Consider the following 20013-nt stretch of genomic DNA (forward strand, 5'->3'; position numbering starts at 1 on the left):
AACGTAATTTTCTGCAATGCCACACCATATATCGTCTACTGTCATTGCTGTTATACATGACATCAGTGGGAATTTCCCGCTACCTAGTAATACACATTAAGTAAATTTACACGACTGTAGTTAGCAAACATTTCAAAGATGTAGCACTGTCTCTCAGGTATTGCCAAGTGAAGTGTCAATGTTCCTTGTGACATTTGAAATCGTAGCCTTTGAGTGTAAAGGAAGGAGAAAGGAATGGAATTTATGTTGATGCAACCTGTAAGTTTGATCAATAAGCCTGGCTGATGCCACATTCCATGGTGATAAGCCTTGCGCCATGATGTGGAATGTGTCACTGACAGAAAGGCTTCACGTGCTCTGTTAGTTTACTGTTAGCTTCTTCATCGTTTGTTTGACATTCAAGCTGATCATTTGCATCATTGTCCTGATAATGCTGTAAATGCATGGCAAGCTGGACACAAGCAATTGGGGTATATATGTGTTATAACACCACACAGTTTGGACAGCATTTGTTTGTCATTCACCATATACTTCTCCTCAATGGTGTACATACCTGCAACCATGAAACACTGAAGCAGATATCACTTGACAGCATGATGGATACACAGCACATTTTGTGCTAGTTCTGCAGTGCAAATAAGGAAATAGCCAGAAGGCTTTAAACAGCAACTGTCCCTGGCACTGCCATAGTGGATTCTAGGTGGTTTGCCTCGTAATTTTAGCACATTCCTCAAATTTTATTTATTTATTTATTTATTTATTTTAATTTTTAATATGATCATTAACAAATGTCATACAACAATCCTGATATTTCAAGAGCTTTCAAATGCTATTGGAAAAAGTATACCATTTCATTTAACAATATTATGTGCACCTTTCTTTATTTCTGATCTAATTAAGCATTAGAACCAATGTTCAGGGATACATATTTATAATTTATTCCAAACGATAATTAATAGATGGCACAATATTTTGTGTCCAGTTGTGATAAAACTGTTTAACTGTCAAGATGTCAGTAGTCCAATTTAAAATAGAGCAGATTGCAGGGAATATCATTGTGATACAGGAAAACTAAGGCTTAACATCGCCGTGACAACATGAAGACCACAGTGACTGCCTAGACTTGCTTTGAAATGGCCATGGCTAATTCCGTCCCCCATCCGTGTCCAGTCTCAGCTTTTACTCCATTTTTAATGCCTTTGATTAACATTTAAGCTGTGTGAACAGCATCACAGGTAATTTCATTCTGTTACTTCATTGCAATCAGGACTGAATTTTTCTACTTATCGTTGGCATGCTATGTTTCTCCTTTAGATGTTGTGTGTCAATAATTTCTACTGACCCATCATCAGTGATAAATTAAACACAGTCTTCCTGCCTTTTTTGTGGCTCCTGAAAACACTGTAACTACAATCACATACACTGAAATTTTGCAGTATCAGCAAAGGGCCGTTAAAGAGCAAACTGAGGGGAATTTTGATGCTACAGAAGTTCACTTGGGACATATTTGATCATCTATGTCATTGGCTTGACTTAGAAACCAGCACCTTTCACTGTTTTCCCACCTGTAGCAAAGTTTAACAAGAAAGACCATTGCAATAATATATAACCTCGGCCCAATATGAAAGAGTGGACACATGACCTGGTGGCTCAGGATACAGAGGGTGTAGAGAAATTTACACAGTGCTGTGACAGGGGCTTCAGTAAATGTGTTATATTTGTAGGAAAATTGTAATCTGATACTGTAAATCACGTTTCTAATTAGTTTTCTCATCAAATGTTTTCCCAGTTGCCAGCCAATAGGATAATTAATGTTTTGGAGACTAGCCATTTAGAAGAATATAGGGTCTAGGAAACCAGCCATTTATGCAGTTATTTAAAGTGTTAATGGAACATATGTAATTGATCTATCTCCAAGAGCAACACATACTGAAAAAGGACCAAGCTAAAAGATTTATTTTTCATTTTTACTTTAGTTCTTTGATAGATTACAAATTTTTAAATAATGGTGGCAGAAAGTATAATTATCCTCCAAAAAAAAGTAAGAAATGAGTTATTGAACAATTTCTTCCACTTGAGCTTCCAAAATTTCTTGTTCACTCAACAAAGGGGTATATTTGTTGCAGAAATACAGCAAACTGTGACACACACACACTAAATTATGTTAGTGTGATCATATTGACTAAGCCATAAGTCCACTAATGTTTCTTTTGAAATAATTCTAGAAATTGACAACAGAATGCAGCACCAGTCAAGGGACGGAGAGTGGGGCGTACATAGATTATTCTCACATGAAGTGATAAATGGCTCGCATGCAGAGAAAATTCAGCCGTCTTTTTAACACAAAGTATTGGCCCGAGCTATGCTCCGGCTTTGTCTCCCAAGCGCTATTGACATTTTTACGCATCTCATTTCAAGGACCCTCACACTGCTGCAGACAAGTCACTTCCATACTCCAGTGAATAAAAACTTTTTCAAGAATTTATCATGCAACATTGTTTGGTATCATTTGCAATAAGCCTAGTTTTGATACCTTGAACCATTTATCAAATATGACGATTGTTATGACGAGATGATTTCCAGTGTGTAGGGCCCGAATTGGGTGCACTGTGTGCAGTTATCCATCAGATATAAAAACCAATAACTCGAGAACTAAGTGAGATATAGTTCTATTCTCAGTTTTAACTAAAACTTAAATACGTCATATATATTTCATAACAGCAATGTATGAGCGCACACAAAGTCTTTGCGTTTTTGCAGGAAAAGGAAACAATCATTCTATTTGATAGCCAAATTTGGTGTTATTTTTTTGACAATTTCAGTGCTTTTTTTTAAGGATTTTGTCTTTTTTTCCCTTTGTTTTTACAAATTCAGTGTTTTTTTTTCTTGCCAATTTCGCCCCTTTCTTTCCCTCCAAATTCATATACCAAATAAGGTGTTATTTTTACCCATTTTGGGATTATTTTCTGCTAATTTTAATGTTACTTTTTCCACAATTGGAGTAATTTTGTTGCTAAATTCATTGTTTTTGCCGGTTTCTGTGAGTTTTTTGTAGACTTCATTTTTCTTTTTGCCTAATTTGATATTTTTTTTACCAAATTGGTATAATTTTTTAGGATGTTGGTACTAATTCTTTTCCAGTTTCTGTGATTTTGCCTGATTTGACATTAGTTTTTTTGCCAGATTCAATGTGGGTTTTTTCTCCATATTCAGTGATACATTTTTTCCTAATTTCATCTTACTTTTTTCCGTATTCAGTATTTCTTTTGCCAAATTCAGTCTAATTTTTTCCAGATTCGGTACTTTTCCCCAGATTCTCTGTTTTTTGCCAATTATAGTCTTTTTTACCCATTTTGATGTGTTTATTATTAAATTCGTTGTTTTTATTACCAAATTAGGTATGTGTATTACCAAATTCAGTGTTTTTTTGCCAATTTCGGTATTATACTTTTTTGTTGATTTCAGTGATGTTTCTGGCGTTGCATCATAGTTATGTTGGAGGTGAAGTGTTATTTTCAGATTATACGAGAACCTCAGTCTTGAGGAAAAAGAATAACATAATGCAGTTTCAACATTCAGTTCTTATCGGTTATGAATATTGGTAAACTATTGTCCTCCAATTTTTTATTTTTCATACAGGAAAGGGGCAAATTGTCAATTTCAAAAGAAAACACCAATTAGGCGTTATTTTTCGCGTTACCATTTTTGCAAAATTTTCCCATCCCTATAAATAAGTCATTATGGATATCAAATTAGGAGTGCTTTTCATTTTTGCAGAAACTATACCCATTTCATGTATGAAGTACCACCTGCAACAACGTATTTTTCTGCATTTACAGCTGAGTAATAAAGTCAGTGAAGTCCCAGCACGCCTTCAGGACAATAAGAAAGAACTAGAAAATAAGCTAAAGGAATATGATAAGCTTTTGCAAATGAAACCTGCTTATGAAAGAACTGATATCATGCGCACCAAGGAGATACCAGAATTGAAGTAAGCATCAGTTTCATGCTTTCACCTTCATATATTCAGAATGGATGTTAAATATTGACAAATATTAAAATATAGTCATGTAGTTTGTAGTTGCACTAAATAACTACAGATTTAGAATAGAATATTTGAAATCTAGGATTACCAAAACCATTTTCTTATCTTGCCACAAATTGACTTTGTAGAAAATGTGAGTAGACATTAAAGGGAGGATGAGCAGTTATCATAATAATAGAAATTTATGCATTGCCGTAAATGCACAAGAAGGCACACCACATTTTCAGTAAATATTGTGCTACCAGGTGTACCAGTATCAAATGAGCGTTAAGATACAAATGTGTCGATAGGAAACATTTGTTGTGAATTAGACTTAATTATTTATTTGTTTTTTTTTTGTTGGTATGACATCTGTCAAAGATATTTGGTATACATCAAGTCATGGAACAAACAACATCATATGTTTTCATCGTGTTAACAATGTCAAATTTTGTACCAGAAAGTGATGATTTGCGGAAAGCATTAATTTTTTGTTTTCATTTGGAAAAAAGTGCTGCAGAGTCACATCAAATGCTTGTCAAGGCATATGGCAATCATGCTCTATCAGAAGCAACATGCAAAAGTTGGTTTCAATGGTTCAGAAATAATGATTTTGACGTAAGAAATGAAGAACATGGAAGACCACCAAAAAAATTCGAAGACGCTGAAGTGCAAGCAATATTGGATGAAGATGATACTTTGAATCAGAAGCAAATGGCAGCAATGCTAAATGTTGCACAACAAACAATTTCTGACCATTTGAAAGCTATGGGAAAGATCCAGAAGTGTGGAAAATGGGTGCCACATGAATAGAATGAAAGACAGATGGAAAACCGAAAAATCATTTGTCAAATTTTGCTTGAAAGACCTGAAAGAAAATCAGTTTTGCATAGAATTGTTACTGGTAATGAAAAATGGATTTATTTTAAGAATCCTAAATGGGAAAAATAATGATTTAATCCGGGGCAACCATCAACATCGACTGCAAAACCAGATCGATTCGGCAAGAAGACAATACTCTGTTTGGTGGGATCAGAAAGGTGTGGTGTCTCATGAGCTTCTAAAACCCAGTGAAACTGTGAATACTAATCACTACAGGCAACAAATGATCAATTTGAACTATGCATTGATCAAAAAAAGGCAAAAGACCAGAATGGGCCAGAAGACATGGCAAAGTATCTTTTTTACATGACAATGCACCTGCACACAGAGCAAAACTGGTTCAGGATACAATCAAAACACTTGGCTGGGAGCTGCTACCCCACCCGCCGTATTCATCAGACTTGGTCCCTTCCGACTACCATTTGTTTTCATCAATGGGACACGCATTGGCTGAGGAACACTTCCTACAAAGAAGTCGAAAATTGTGTGTCTGATTGGTTTGCTTCAAAAGACAAACATTTCTACTGGTGTGGTGTCCACAAATTGCCAGAAAGGTGGTCAAAATGTATAGAAAGCAATGGTCAGTACTTTGAATAAAATGTTTTTACTTTTCAATTCAAAATTAGTGTTTCATTTTCTCAAAAAACCGCTCATTTCATACTGGTACACCTGGTAAACACATGTCTGCTTGTGAAATTCTATTGGATTTAAACAGTAAATTGATAACTTTACTAGTTATTATTCATCTTACAATGGTGTATTTCCTTGTTTTCAGAGAGTCACTTCATCAAACAGAAGAGGCTTTAGATGCAGCTCGGAAACAGATTAAAGATTTGAAGGAGCAGTTACTGGGTCCAAAAGCAAAGGAGCAGATGGCAAAGGATATCCAAGGAGATGTAGTTCGCATTGATCAGTTGCAGACAGAACTGCGCCGCATTGACAAAGAAATTCAGGAGCTGCAGTCTAAGATGCCCACAGGTTGATAAAATATTATTGGACCTCTTCCAACAGTCAATTTCCTATAGAACCAATCTTTTATTTTAAGAATTTGCCATCTTGAACTGCCCATACACTGATGAGCCAAAACATTATGACCTCCTGCTTAATAGTCAATTGGTTCACATTTAAATGCAGTGCAGTAGTGATTCTGCATGGTGTGGATTCCTACAATTCCTTGATAAGGTTCCAGGTGAATGTGGCACTAGGTATGTACGCGCAGATCTGGCTTTTTCTCTAAATTATGGGTCATTGGTGCATGAGCTCAGGGCTAATGCCTAAAAGTGTCCCAGATATGTTCTGTCAGATTCAGATCGAGCAAATCTAGTGACCAAGACATCAAAGTGAATACACTATCATGCTCCTCAAACCACTGTAGCGTAATTCTGGTCTAGCAACACAGAGAGTTATGTTACTGGGAGATCCCACAGCCCTTGCGGAAAATTTTAAGCGTGAAGCAATGCACGTGGTCCATATAATGTTTGCGTGGTCCCCAGCTGTGAAGGTGCTTTCGATTACTACTACATCCCCTGTGGAATCCCAAGTGAATGTCTTCCATAGCGTAATACTGCCCTACCGGCTGCATCTGTAAAGCGGTACACATTTCGAGCAAACTTTCACCTGGATGAATGTGCATGAATACAAGTTTGTCATGCAAGTGGAACAATAAACGTGATTCGTCCAACCATGTTACACATTTCCATTGATCCACGATCCAGTCTTGATGATACTATGCCCACTGCAATTGTAATTGAAAATGTCTTTTGGTCTATTAGGAAACGCGCAGGAGTTGTCTGCTGCAGAGCCCAATGTTCAACAATGTGTACTGAACTGTATGCTCTGTACCTACACCAGCATTTTACTCTCTTTGTCAAATCTGTCACATATAGCTGCCTGTCCTGCTTTACAGAGTAGGCATGCCCCCATGTTTTGTGATGAGGTCTGGAACTACAACATATTGTCCCTTAGTCACGATTTCACGCTGCTTCAGACACTTTCCATACTTGACACAAGATGTGCAGGATGGGAGAAGAGCATGACAGGGAGTAGGAATCCAGAGTGGGTGGTTTCTCAATGATAACCAAAACATTCTTCAAACATGTTGTCAGTTTTATCATCAGTTCAGAGGTTTGTAAGGCACACTCTGGGTAAATGCCAGACATCTGTAGAGGCCATTACATCCAAATCATTGAGTTGATCATAGGAGGGTAGGAAAAAGATGTGTTGTCAGGTCAGGAGTCTCCAGCAGAGAGAACTAGCTTGTCTCAGCCTGGCGCTCTGTTCCTGAGTCCCAAGACCTCATGTGAGGAATTTCCTATGCTCTCGTCATTAGAGTGTTACAGATGATGTCCACAAAGTGTCTGTCCAACAACACTCCTTAACTGAGAATAATGCCAGCCCACCAACATGGACAGCTACAGCAACAAGCTGTCGGAGCAGTCTCCCAGTAACCAGCAAGCTTAGTCAAAGAAATCAATTTAAAAAAGGCCACCTGCATATTAGAACCCTAACTTGTGACTAGCTTTACTGTTATTGAAATGCTTTTTTAGCAGGTGTCATACCGCAACAATTTAAAGTCACTTACATAAATTTCCCTTTCTGTGACTGTTATTGTCACTGGAATCATTATTCGTTTGTCTCTCCTCTGCTTACACAGTTTTCTTAGTGCATCACTTGTTCGCAACACCACCAGATGGCATTTAACATTGCAGTGAGCAGTCATCTTAGTGTTTTGACTCACCAGCGTATGCCACTGATATATTACTTTGCTCAGTGGATGCTTTACAATGGGACAGGTGAGTATGGTTTTGTTGCATCTTCATTTCAACTGTTCAAGTTTCTCCACGCTATAACTGGATGAATCTATGCTGCTTTTAGTACAAGATACCAAATTAGGAGTATTGTTGTCTGTGCTCATTGAAAAATACATGAAATCAGCCTTACAGCAGTTAAACTTCTCCAGCATTTGTAACTGTACATGAATATTACACATGCTGCATAGATATCACTGAAAATTATTTGGGCCTGTCTACATACTGAAATACGGCAAATGATATCCTGGACGAGACACAAGTTGAAAATATGCTCACTATTTTTTATTTACTTAAATTTGCCATATTTCGTGACAGTACGTTTTACATTAGACGTTTACACGGCGATATAGTCTTGGCTTCAGTTGTCTAAGTATGATTCCACAATGCATCTTTGTTGGTTGCAGAATTGACGTGGTTCAACGTGTTTCTCTCATTTTGGTGTTTCAAATACAGTTTCTTCAAATGTAGTTTCTTCTTTTTTAGTTAATACAAAAATAATAGTAACATACTTCAAAATTATTTATGACGGTGACCTTCACATTGTTCTTCCGTCAACACACACAAGAGTTAGCTGCCGACTAAGTACAGTCAAAGAAGACTCCAACGTCAAAGATGTTTTACACCACACACAATCTTCCAGTTGTAATCAGTCTCTTTGCTATTCTTCGATACATTTTCTAATAGTAATCAATATGCTTTTACTCTCAAAAACAGAAGTAAACTAACATATAATAAGACAAATTATAATAAATCCTGACAAAAATATAAGAAAACATTTACAATTCGGTATCGACAAATATGGTAAAAAAATAACATCTCCCAGATCCATTACAATACTCAAGTGAAACACAGACGTTCATTAACCAATATTAAAGGTATTTAAAATTTCTGCATTAAACTACTAGAACATACATATATCACAGTACATATTTCATTTTATTGATATGAAACATAATCAGTTGCTTTCTGTGATACGACGTCACAATTTTAGTTTGCTTTCTAGATCTAAAGTCTGTTTGTTATTCAGGTTACTGAGGTGTTGCTTGTATTGCGTCATTTTATGTCTGAGTTTCACTTATGCCAGGAAGTATTATCTGTTAGCACATTTCTGAGGTTCACTTTGATTTGCTGCTCTACACATTTCTCGAAGTGTAATATGATGCAATATAGCACCACTAGCATTACTTTACATACTTATGGCTAAACATCTGTGTGTGTGTGTGTGTGTGTGTGTGTGTGTGTGTGTGTGCGCGCGCGTGTGGTATTGTGAACTTAATGGCTTGATTTGGTTTTCTCTTGATCTAAAAAATGTTCTCTTCATTAGTGATGTTAGTGGGCACTTATTAAATATATAATTGAAATGAAGGAGAAGTGTGGAAGTTGATCTAAGTGGAAAGTATTGTAGAAAAAGGAGAGGCAGCAAAGACGAGTAAATGTAGTGAACAGTGAATTCAAAGAGGAGGAAAGAAGAATGTGTTGATAATAAAATGGAAGAACAGGAGAGGTAGAGATGAAATGCAGGAGGTGGTGGTTTACTTTTGTTACTTTTTTCTATGTGATGTGTTCAGTGATTTTACATAATGTCTCGTTTCAAATATTTATCTGCTCATTAATCAACTATTTATTGTGGTTTAACGCTTTGTACAATAAATTGCAGTTGTTTCAAAGAAAATGCCCTTTTTTTATATGCACCCAGACGCGTTTCACCTTCTGCACTTCGAAATTTTTATTTTTACTTATGCACCCAGGCGCGTTTCACCTTTATTACAAGGTGAAATGCGTCTGGGTGCATAAATAAAAATAAAAATTTTGATGTGCAGCATGCAAAAAAGGCATTTTCTTTAAAACAACTACAATTTATATACAGCTGCTGCGAAAATGGCCACTACAAGAAACGTGCTTTGTATAATGTTCTTAAAAAGTGAGATGTCTGTCTGTACTTATGTTTTTCTGTTGTGTTTAGCCAGTAATATTCCTGTTTAAGTTTATCTGCAAATTGAGAGGTTAGTATTGTATTTCCATCCTCTGGTGTGTTCTTTATACTGTCAAAATCATCCTGATATAGATTTCACTTCAGTCCTTGCAATTGAACTGGTAGATACCAGGTTGTTGGTATTAGTCTCGTTTTGGTTTTTGAGATGTGCACCTCTATTGAATTATTCTTAATGTAGGCAACATTTATACCCTGTTTTTCATTACTATATTTACCTGAGAATAAGACAAACCATCTGAGCCAAAAATTTATTTTTAACACATCCTGACTAATCAGAACTACAAACTGTTTTATTGATGTAAAGTAACTGTAAAAAGTTAGCATTATGCATACTCTAAACTTTCACCATTTATTAATTGTCTACATTTTGATAACACGAGGAGAAATAAAATAAGCAGAAACAAATGGTTTACATTAGTTTTCAGACCATTTGCTTTTCTGCCTTTCTTGCTTGCTAACGCTGTTGTTTGTGGTATCACTATTTTTAATAGTAGTAGTAGTATTAATAATAATCACAATAACAAGAATTTTTCTTAAATTGTCTACATTATGGACAGGTAGACAATTTAAGAAAATTCTTTATAGAACGAGCAGAAACTAGCAAAATACACAAAGCAATCACTCATATAAATACATCGGCCACACCATTGCAATTTCATAACCACTTCTACAACTCTTTAGATCACATAACATCAACAGATACGAAGAAAGTAAATTGGAAAAAGAAAACACTACATGGCAAGCCACACATCGATCAAGACGCATCCAACACATGGCTAAGAAAAGGCAATATATACAGTGAGACGGAAGGATTCATGATTGCAATACAGGATCAAACAATAAACACCAGATATTACAGCAAGCATATTACTAAAGATCCCAATACCACAACAGATAAATGCAGACTTTGCAAACAACAAATAGAAACAGTAGATCACATCACAAGCAGATGTACAATACTAGCAAATACAGAATACACCAGAAGACATGACAATGTAGCAAAAATAATACATCAACAGCTTGCCATACAACATAAACTAATAAAACAACACGTTCCCACATACAAGTATGCACCACAAAATGTACTGGAGAATGATGAATACAAACTATACTGGAACAGAACCACTATAACAGATAAAACACCACCACATAACAAACCTGACATCATACTCACCAATAAAAAGAAGAAATTAACACAACTAATCGAAATATCCATACCCAATACAACAAATATACAGAAGAAAACAGGAGAAAAAATTGAAAAATACATCCAACTGGCTGGGGAAGTCAAGGACATATGGCATCAGGATAAAGTTGACATTATACCAATTATACTATCAACTACAGGAGTCATACCACACAATATCCATCAGTACATCAACTCAATACAGCTGCATCCAAACGTATATATATAACTACAGAAATCTGTAATTATTGATACATGTTCAATTACCAGAAAGTTCCTAAATGCAATGTAACATATACTGTACAGTTAAAAGAAAGTCACGCTTGATCAAGGTCCGCATCAGTTTCCATTTTTAACCAGACGTAACGTCTGAGAAAGGAGAGAAACAATAACAATAATCATCCTAATAGTACAGCTGTGAAATTAATACCTTTTTTTTGTCACAAATATTTGGCGGTTTCTTCCAAGTATATTGTTATTTCCGAGGTTGTCATTGTGGTGGTACCTGAGAACACAGTTGTTTTTTTACTGAATACATATCAGATTTGTATTACACACTAATGTGGGGATTGTTACAATGTCTCTTGCTTCCAAACAAATCATTTGCCTGATGCTCTTTCATTGGCTGTGTAGAACCAGCTGTCACACACCCTTCCATTCCCATTATATGTCATGGTGAGTGTCGACAACAATGTAGCAAGAAGCACTTAAGTACACCACTGCCCCCTATCTATACTTTTACCATCTCCTGCAGAAATTGGTACTCTTGTTGAATATTTGTCCAACTTTAGTCAGTTAGATTCGAACTACAAATAAACTCAGGCAAATTGCAGTTTAAACGTGGCAGATGTTCATAAAAATCCAAAGTACGTAGTATAGAGTCTCATGGTTGGCAATGCAAAATTTGCTTCTCACTCTAACTCCCTTCCTTGCAGTTATCTTAGCTCTCAGCCAAGTTGGTGGCACTGTTTGCCTTCCAACCCTTCCATAGTGCTGAGCTTGAACAACTGTGCAAAGCAGACTGCAATATCATCTAGTGTGCAGGTCATGTGTAACATCACTAACTAATACATAAATAAAGATCACAACTACGATTCTCGAACTTTCTCTTCTCCCTCAATCTAGTGTCATCTGTTGTTGCTATCTACACAACAGGTTTTTCTGCTGTCATTTATTCCCGCGATAACAATTACAGTCAGTTTAATGTGATTTATTTTCTTTGTTAGACATTTCATTCTGGATTCGTGTTTCAACTGAATATCATCATCATCATGCTCTAAAGCTGATTTTTACCTGGTATTCTAATATGTAAGCAGCAACCAAATTTTTCATTTGCCATTTACCTAGTAAATCACTACAGTATCTCATAACCAAATATAATATTGGTTCTGAATCAACTTATGTTTTTCGAAGGACAATATTTGTGATTTTGAATGTTACCTTTATTTAAAAACTGTCATTAATGTTTGGGTGTGGTATCCATACATGTATGACAGTGGTCTCTGCAAACCTGTTCAGATACAACAAATGATCGTAAGCTGATAGAATTTAATGCTATTTCCTCCTGTGTTTGCAAAATTGTCAAATTTTTAGTCAGAGCAATAGACTGATGTAGTGGCTAGTTCACAGTTTCTCATGTATCTCATGCACTAGCACCACGCGAGTTAGTATCACATGATTGTTCAAGCAGTATCGATGCCATATCAAGTGCTTTGGTGTATTGAGAAATCTCAAGCGAGTATTGTTGACAGAACCCTGCTCTTCCAAATTATTGAAAATAAATCTGCACATCACCTCAACAACCAAAGTTTCATCCCTAAATGTAAGGCAGCCTCTGTAACTGTGTGACTATCTTTATGTACTCTGCTAAATGATGTAAAAATGTTGACCTCAGCAGCAATAGTTTAATCTGTAAGTATAAGACGCCGTATTTTTCGAATGACGAATTTGGGAGAAACCTTGTCTTATTGGCTAAATATGGTATATTACTATTTATTCACTTTGTAAAGAACCATGCTGCAGCTACTGATGGGAGTCACTGTTCCTTTATTAACTGAATGGCCTTAGTCAATAGCAACAGCTGTTTTGGCACAGCCAACCATAGTTAGCAGATGAATTCAGCATGTCTTCGTACCAGTGTATGAAAGTAGACACAACACACAAAGTTTGCCAGGATAAGTCTTACTAAATTTCAGGTTGGCCACACTTTTTACTGTATAGGCACTTTCTAGACTCAGCAAGCGTATTTTGCAGTTTGTTCTGCTGTTTTTCAGTGTCACAGCATTTTGCAACATTTAGAATCATTTTCTGAATCACAGTACTAACCTCTCAATTTGCAGATCAACTTAAACAGGAATATTACTGGCTAAACACAACTGAAAAACATAAGTACAGACAGGCATCTCACTTTTTAAGAACATTATAAAAAGCACATTTCTTGTAGTGGCCATTTTCGCAGCAGCTGTATATAAATTGCAGTTGTTTCAAAGAAAATGCCTTTTTTGCATGCTGCACATCGAAATTTTTATTTATGCACCCACTTTGTGTTTTATAAAGTCAGTGATGCAACAAGTAACCAATATCCATAGCTAAAAATATATTATTTGATCCAGACGGCTTGTAATCATTACAGCTGATGTCTACATCTCTCAACATACCCCTTTCTTCAGTTTTTGCACTAATCACAAGGTTTTTTGTTTGTTCCACAACTTGATCGGCAGAATCTGATGGCTGTCCATGAATACTTACACATTCTTTCTCCTGCTTGTAAAACTTGAGAGTTCATAGCTACTCCAATGCCTGGCTGTTTAGCAGAACACCTCAATGCAAAGGATTGTCACTGGATGAAATAACTTTTTTCTGTGGCATTTTCCATGTATCACAATTTTATAAATTACAGTATACTGCAAGCACACGATAGAAACCAACCAAAGTTCTCATTGTTTATGTTGACATAAAACAAAGCCAGCAGTGTGGGAGCTTTGACATCATCACTGGAAGTGATTACAGTGTTGGGACTGGTTCACTCCCCACACTGGGTGCCTTATGCTTCTCACTCATCATTTGTTAAACTGTTGCACTACCAGCTTGAAACGCCTGCATCAAGTGCACAGTTTCAGCTGCCTGGGTATAGGGGTAACCGTCCAGAGTGACCATAAAACCTGAATCATCACAAGCCGGTGCATCCACTATCCCCAAGGTACAGTTGCAAACTGAAAGCTGCTGCCCTCGCCTGCCAGTGATGATATTTACTTGAAGCCTATTGTTCAGGACCAACGATACTACTGTCTCTCATTAAATCTTTGAGAAATGCCTGTCTGGTCCTACCCTATTCTAATGTAAAATTCCCTTTATGCAGCAATCTGAATGGAAACAGCATTTGTGAATCGTATGTCATTAGGTAAAATACATTGGTGGCTGCTTCTTAAGGAAGACATCGTTAAAGTGTGCCCAGAAATGGCCTTTAGACACTGCCACCCTCTGACGCACTTCTCTTCCAAGGCACAACAAACCTCTACTTCCTCTAAATTTGATAGCGACTGCTCTTTTGCTTCAACACGCAACACCGTCATTCTTTCTGTTATATCTCCCAACAAATGCTGCTCATTCTTGAGATGCTTTGCTACAGCTGACAAGCTATTCTCTCCATTATTATACTTTTTAAATCTAACTTTAGAATTCCTTCCCGTCTACCCCACATATCTCACTTCACAATCCTGACGTTTTACTTCATACACACCTGATTTTCTCATCAAGTTCTCACCTGTGTCCATCTTATGCCTCAGCCTCTGTCCTGATTTGTGTCGATCTTGAAAGCAATTCTAACCCCTTTCTTGCTAAACAACCTCACTAATTCTTGTGACTTGGTCATGCATTATGGCACAATTCTATATTTGTCAGGATTTTTATCATCTTGCTGGTTACCATGCTTAGCTGCTACATCCAAACGATTTTCTACCACTATTTGTCTAAGGGTTTTCATTTCCTCATTCTTGTTTTCCAGACTTAGAGGTGTGGAATTAGCCCTGTGCACCACATTTTTGAAAAGTGCTATTCATGTTTGTTGGGGGTACCATGAGGACCTACTATTAACTGCCCCTGTGAACTTGAGCCCCCAAAAAATTCCTGTCTTGATTGTATCGGTCCTCAGGTCCAGATAATTTAAGACTCCATGTTGTTCATGCTCTACTATAAAAACTATGCCCTTATGCATATTATTGAAGTCATTCAACAACTCATTTATTTCTTCCTTGGACCTCTGATATACTATGAAAATATCAACAACATATCTCCTGTACATCTGCACTTTGTCACTGTATTTAACATTTACCTTTAAAAAAGCCGTTTCATACTTATTCGAGATGATGTCTGCCATGTACCCTGCTAGTGCACATCCCATTGCTAAAACCTTATCATGTACATAAAACTTACCATCGAACTTTTAACTCAGGGCGTCTGTAATTCCCATATGTCTGCCAGTATAAGGAGGATTGTTCTATATGGTTTGTTCGTTATTAGCACTTGAAAATAGTATAATGTTGTCCCGAAACATATTGTGGTAAAATAATCACACAATTGGCAGCTGGACTGAATATCCTCAATATTGCTTGAACAACAGTTGTATGACAGCTTCACATCAGTTATCCAGTGACCAGTTGTGCACTAGAATGAATGGTCATCTTCAAACTGTGGCCAAGAATCCAGCAACCAGTTGTGCACTAGAATGAATGGTCACCTTCAAACTGTGACCAAGAATAGAGTTGACTACTCAGTAATAGAGCATGCTGCTAGAGTTCAGTATTTGCTTCACAACCTGTGCCATTTTGACCCTTCACTACCTCCCTAGTACCCCCTTCCCCCCCCCCTCCCCCACCAACACCAGCTGTTCTGAACTACACAGATGGAAGTCATCCTTGCAACACATCCTTCACTCCCATAATCCTCCTGGCCACAATTGATTCCCCAATCCTGTTACCTCCTCCCAAACCACTCCTTCATGTCATTGTCATCGTGTGCTGCACAAACCCACTACCTTCGGTGTCCATGTGTTCCATTCCTATTTTGCAGCTCTGTGATCTGCTAAGACATCAGATACCCTTTCCCAGCTCCATCTGCTTCTCCCCTTTTTTGCCCTCTAACCACACCACCTGACACAACCTCTCCACCCAGTCTACCTGCCAAACTGCTTTCTTGACATTCTGTGTCCAGCTGCTCGAAGTGGCCACGCGGTTTGAGGCGCCATGTCATGCACTGCGCAGCCCCTCCTGCCGGAGGTTCGAGTCCTCCCTCGGACATGGGTGTGTGTGTTGTTCTTAGCATAAGTTAGTTTAAGTAGTGTTAAGACAATTCACACACACACACACACACACACACACACCTATTCTGTGTCCAGCTGGCGCAATGCAGCTGCACAAGAGTGTTGGGGCAGGGGAGAGGTGCAGCTGTAAGTGTAATCTAGCTCATTAACCCTTTCACAGATCGTGGAAAGTATTTCTTTACTGTGTTCATATAAATGTGCTGTACCATTTCTGTACACTCTTGGCATCTGGTAGTAGTCCACTGCATGAAGTGTAAGGGAAGTATACGTACTACCGAATGATCTTATTTTAAACGCTATTGGGAAGTGTGCTTACCACTAAAGTAGTTTCTGCACAAGACATGTTCACAGCTCGTTGTCTAGTGGCTAGCTTTGCTGCCTCTGGATCATGGGGTCCTGGGTTCGATTCCCAGCCAGGTTGGGGGTTTTGCCTGCCCAGGGACTGGACCATTTCATCGTCATCATCGTCATCGTTGTTCATGACTGTGGCTAGATTGGCTTGCGAAAAAAATGGACTTTGTCAAAATTGGGACTTTGTACGGGTGCTGATGACCGTGCAGTCGAGCGTCCCACAAACCAATCATCATCATCATCATCATCATCATCATCATCATCCATGAAACATTGGATGTATACTTACCAAAAAATTAATATTTCTTTTGAAGACTTGGGGAAACATACTTATGACCAACTTAGTGGTTTTACACAATGTTCATGATAATATGTCTTACCACCTCTGGATGTGCCTGACATTGTGCTAGTACACTGCAGCAGGTGTATCAAAACTGCTATAGCAATCGGTTTCTTTTTGTCATGAGATCACTACTGTGAAGTTGAAACACATTATTTGTTTCTGCAGTACGTATTATTGTGACTTCTATCAGCAATCTTTGTCATAACACAAAAACTGAGCACTTTATCCACCATCCGAAAGGGCATGATCATTGTCTTGTAGGAAAAAGATGGAAGCATTTCAGCAACGGCAAAGTAAGTGGTCTGTGTGCCACTGTGGTGAAAGAATACATGCATGGCAAAATGGTGCTATCCAAAACAGGCACCGAAGTAGATGTGGGCTGTAGTGATGGGTAAAAAATGGCTGCAGAATAGACAAGCAACTGTTAAACTACTGACAGCATAAATAAATGTGTCTCTCCAATAACCACTCAGCAAACATTGTTGCACACGGGCCTCTGCAGCAGGTGTATACTCGTGCATCCATTCTGACCACTGTTCATTGGGGACAACAGCTGGAATCTGCTAGCTTATGCTGCAACTGGACTTCCACTGAGTGGTGACTGATGGCATTTTCAGATGAGTCACTTGTATGCTCTATCAGACAGATGGCCATTGGCATGCATGGCATGAAATACCTGAAAGCAAATGCCCTGCATGAATTATGGTTTGGGGAATGTTTTCATGGCATTCCCTAGGTGATCTTTTCATGCTGGAAGGCACAGTGGATCAACACATGTATGCATCTGTCCTTGGAAACCATTTCAACCCCTACATGCAATTTTTGATTCCTTGGCATGATAGCATCTATCAGCAGGACAATCCAATGTGTCACACGGCTCAAGGTGTACGTACTTTGTTTGAATAACTGCAAGATGAGTTTACCGTACTCCCCTGGCCACCAAACTCCACTTATTTAAACCCCATCAAGAATCTGTGGAGCCACATTGATCGGGCTGTTCACTCCATGGTTCCTCAACTGAGAAGCCTATCGCAGCTGGCCATGAAACTGGTGTCGGCATGGCCTGGCCGTGAGTCGTGCACGGATAGCCAAATGCTAAGGGAACTGCTCGCAATAAGAGGGAAATCTGGTTTGAGTCCTGGTCTGAAAATAATTTTCGTTGTCGTCCTTCCGTTCTACAGCTGATAGTTGGCCATTTTCACAATTGCAAATCCCCCCTGCGGGTCCGGGGATTAGAATAGGCCCGAGGTATTCCTGCCTGTCGTAAGAGGCGACTAAAAGGAGTCCATCCCCCTCACGGGGGTAGTTAGCGCCTGGGTCCGGAGACGGACGGTTCCACGACCTATGATTGTGGTCTTTTTGGTTTTTCACTTCTCATTTCTTCCTTCCTTTTGTTGGTTCATTTCTTTGCTCTTCTCCACCTCACTGTTTTCCTTACTCTTTCCCTTGACTTCTCCTTGCCTTCTCATTGCCTTCTTCTCCTTGCCTTCTCATTGCCTTCTTCTCCTTGCCTTCTCATTGCCTTCTTCTCCTTGCCTTCTCATTGCCTTCTTCTCCTTGCCTTCTCTGGTCTCCGCCTCGGCGTTTGAGACAGTCTGTCCTCTTTCTCCCTCTCTCTCTTCTTTTTCCTCTTCTTCCTTCCTCCCTGTGCGTGCCTGAAGGCCGACCCACGCGTTCGCACGCGTAGCCGGTGACGGGGTAACGCGTAAGTCCCCGCCCAGGGTAGACATGTAAGGCACGTGCGTACCCCCTGGTAAAGGCCAGGCCCGGGGAGGGGTGATTGCCTGAGCTGATACCTTCTGACCATGCCGATTGGTCCCTCCGTCTGTTTCTCGGGAGGTGTGACCTGAGGTGTAAACATTCACCTAAGGCGGGAGTGCCCTCTGAGAGGGTCCCCACAAGGAAGGAGCACGCCATCGGAGACGCTGGCAATCATGGGGGATTCCTCCGCAATGGATTCTACTCCATCTCTCTCGACTTCTGCCCAAAAACGGAAACGTGACCAGCCACCAGTGACAAAAGTACTACCGCCTGCCCCACAGTTCCTCGTCGTTTCTCGATCTGAGGACGGAAAGGATTTTTCCTCTGTCAACCCTTTCGTTATCCAGAAGGGCGTAGATGCCATAGCCGGATCTGTCAAATCTTGTACCAGGTTGCGTAACGGTACCTTATTACTAGAAACTGAGAGTGCCTTTCAGGCACAAAAACTGCTTCGGGCCACACTCCTGTACATGTTCCCTGTCCGGGTGGAGGCCCACCGAACTTTGAATTCGTCTCGAGGTGTAGTCTATACTAGCTCCCTCGACGGATTGACTGATGAGGAGCTTCAATCTTTCCTCGCTGAGCAGGGCGTGACGGCTGTCCATAGGGTCATGAAAAAGGTCAACAATGACCTTGTACCGACCCGGACACTTTTCTTGACCTTCGATAGTGTTAAGCTGCCATCGCGCATCAAGGCGGGCTACGAGGTTATTTCTGTTCGCCCCTATGTCCCGACACCTACGCGCTGCTACCAGTGTCAGCGTTTCAATCACACTCGACAGTCCTGTTCCAATGCGGCTAAATGTGTCACTTGTGGCAGGGATGCCCACGAGGGTGACTGTCCACCTCCGTCTCCTCGTTGTGTGAACTGTCAGGGTGACCATGCCGCATCCTCCCGCGACTGTCCTGTCTATAAGGAAGAACGCTGTATCCAAGAAATTCGGGTCAAAGAGAAAGTGTCCACCTCGGCTGCTCGCAAGCTATTGGCTAGTAGGAAGCCCACGCTGCTCCCAGCGGGGAAATACAGTACTGTCCTCGCCTCTCCTCGGACTACCAGGGAGGTCGCAACCCAGACATGCAATCTGACCTTCAGCACCACGGTCGTCCGTTCGGCCAGTGCTAAGATCGCGCGGTCGACGTCTCCTCTTCCTCCCATCACCCCACAGACACCAGCCTGTTCATCAGCTTCTGCTAAGACGAAGACCCAGAAGTCAGATGCACGGGCCTTCAAGAAGGAACCATCCCGTGCAGACTTCCTACGTACCTCGACCTCCCAGCCTTCGACCGGTACTTCCACCAAACGTCCTTCCAAAAAGGCTCATAGGAAGCACAGTTCTCCTTCTCCG

At 39.4% G+C, this 20013-nt stretch overlaps 1 protein-coding gene across 1 annotated transcript in view; it reads left to right on the forward strand.

The window, feature by feature from the left end:
* LOC126100446 (DNA repair protein RAD50) overlaps positions 1-20013 on the forward strand; it is a 270875-nt gene that overhangs the window by 166687 nt on the left and 84175 nt on the right. The window contains exons 16-17 of the mRNA XM_049911053.1: positions 3840-3991; positions 5682-5884. Coding sequence (XP_049767010.1) covers positions 3840-3991; positions 5682-5884 — 355 coding nt within the window. The remainder of the gene's footprint in view (positions 1-3839; positions 3992-5681; positions 5885-20013) is intronic.

Source organism: Schistocerca cancellata, chromosome 9 (assembly GCF_023864275.1).
Source record: "Schistocerca cancellata isolate TAMUIC-IGC-003103 chromosome 9, iqSchCanc2.1, whole genome shotgun sequence".
Taxonomy (NCBI): domain Eukaryota; kingdom Metazoa; phylum Arthropoda; class Insecta; order Orthoptera; family Acrididae; genus Schistocerca; species Schistocerca cancellata.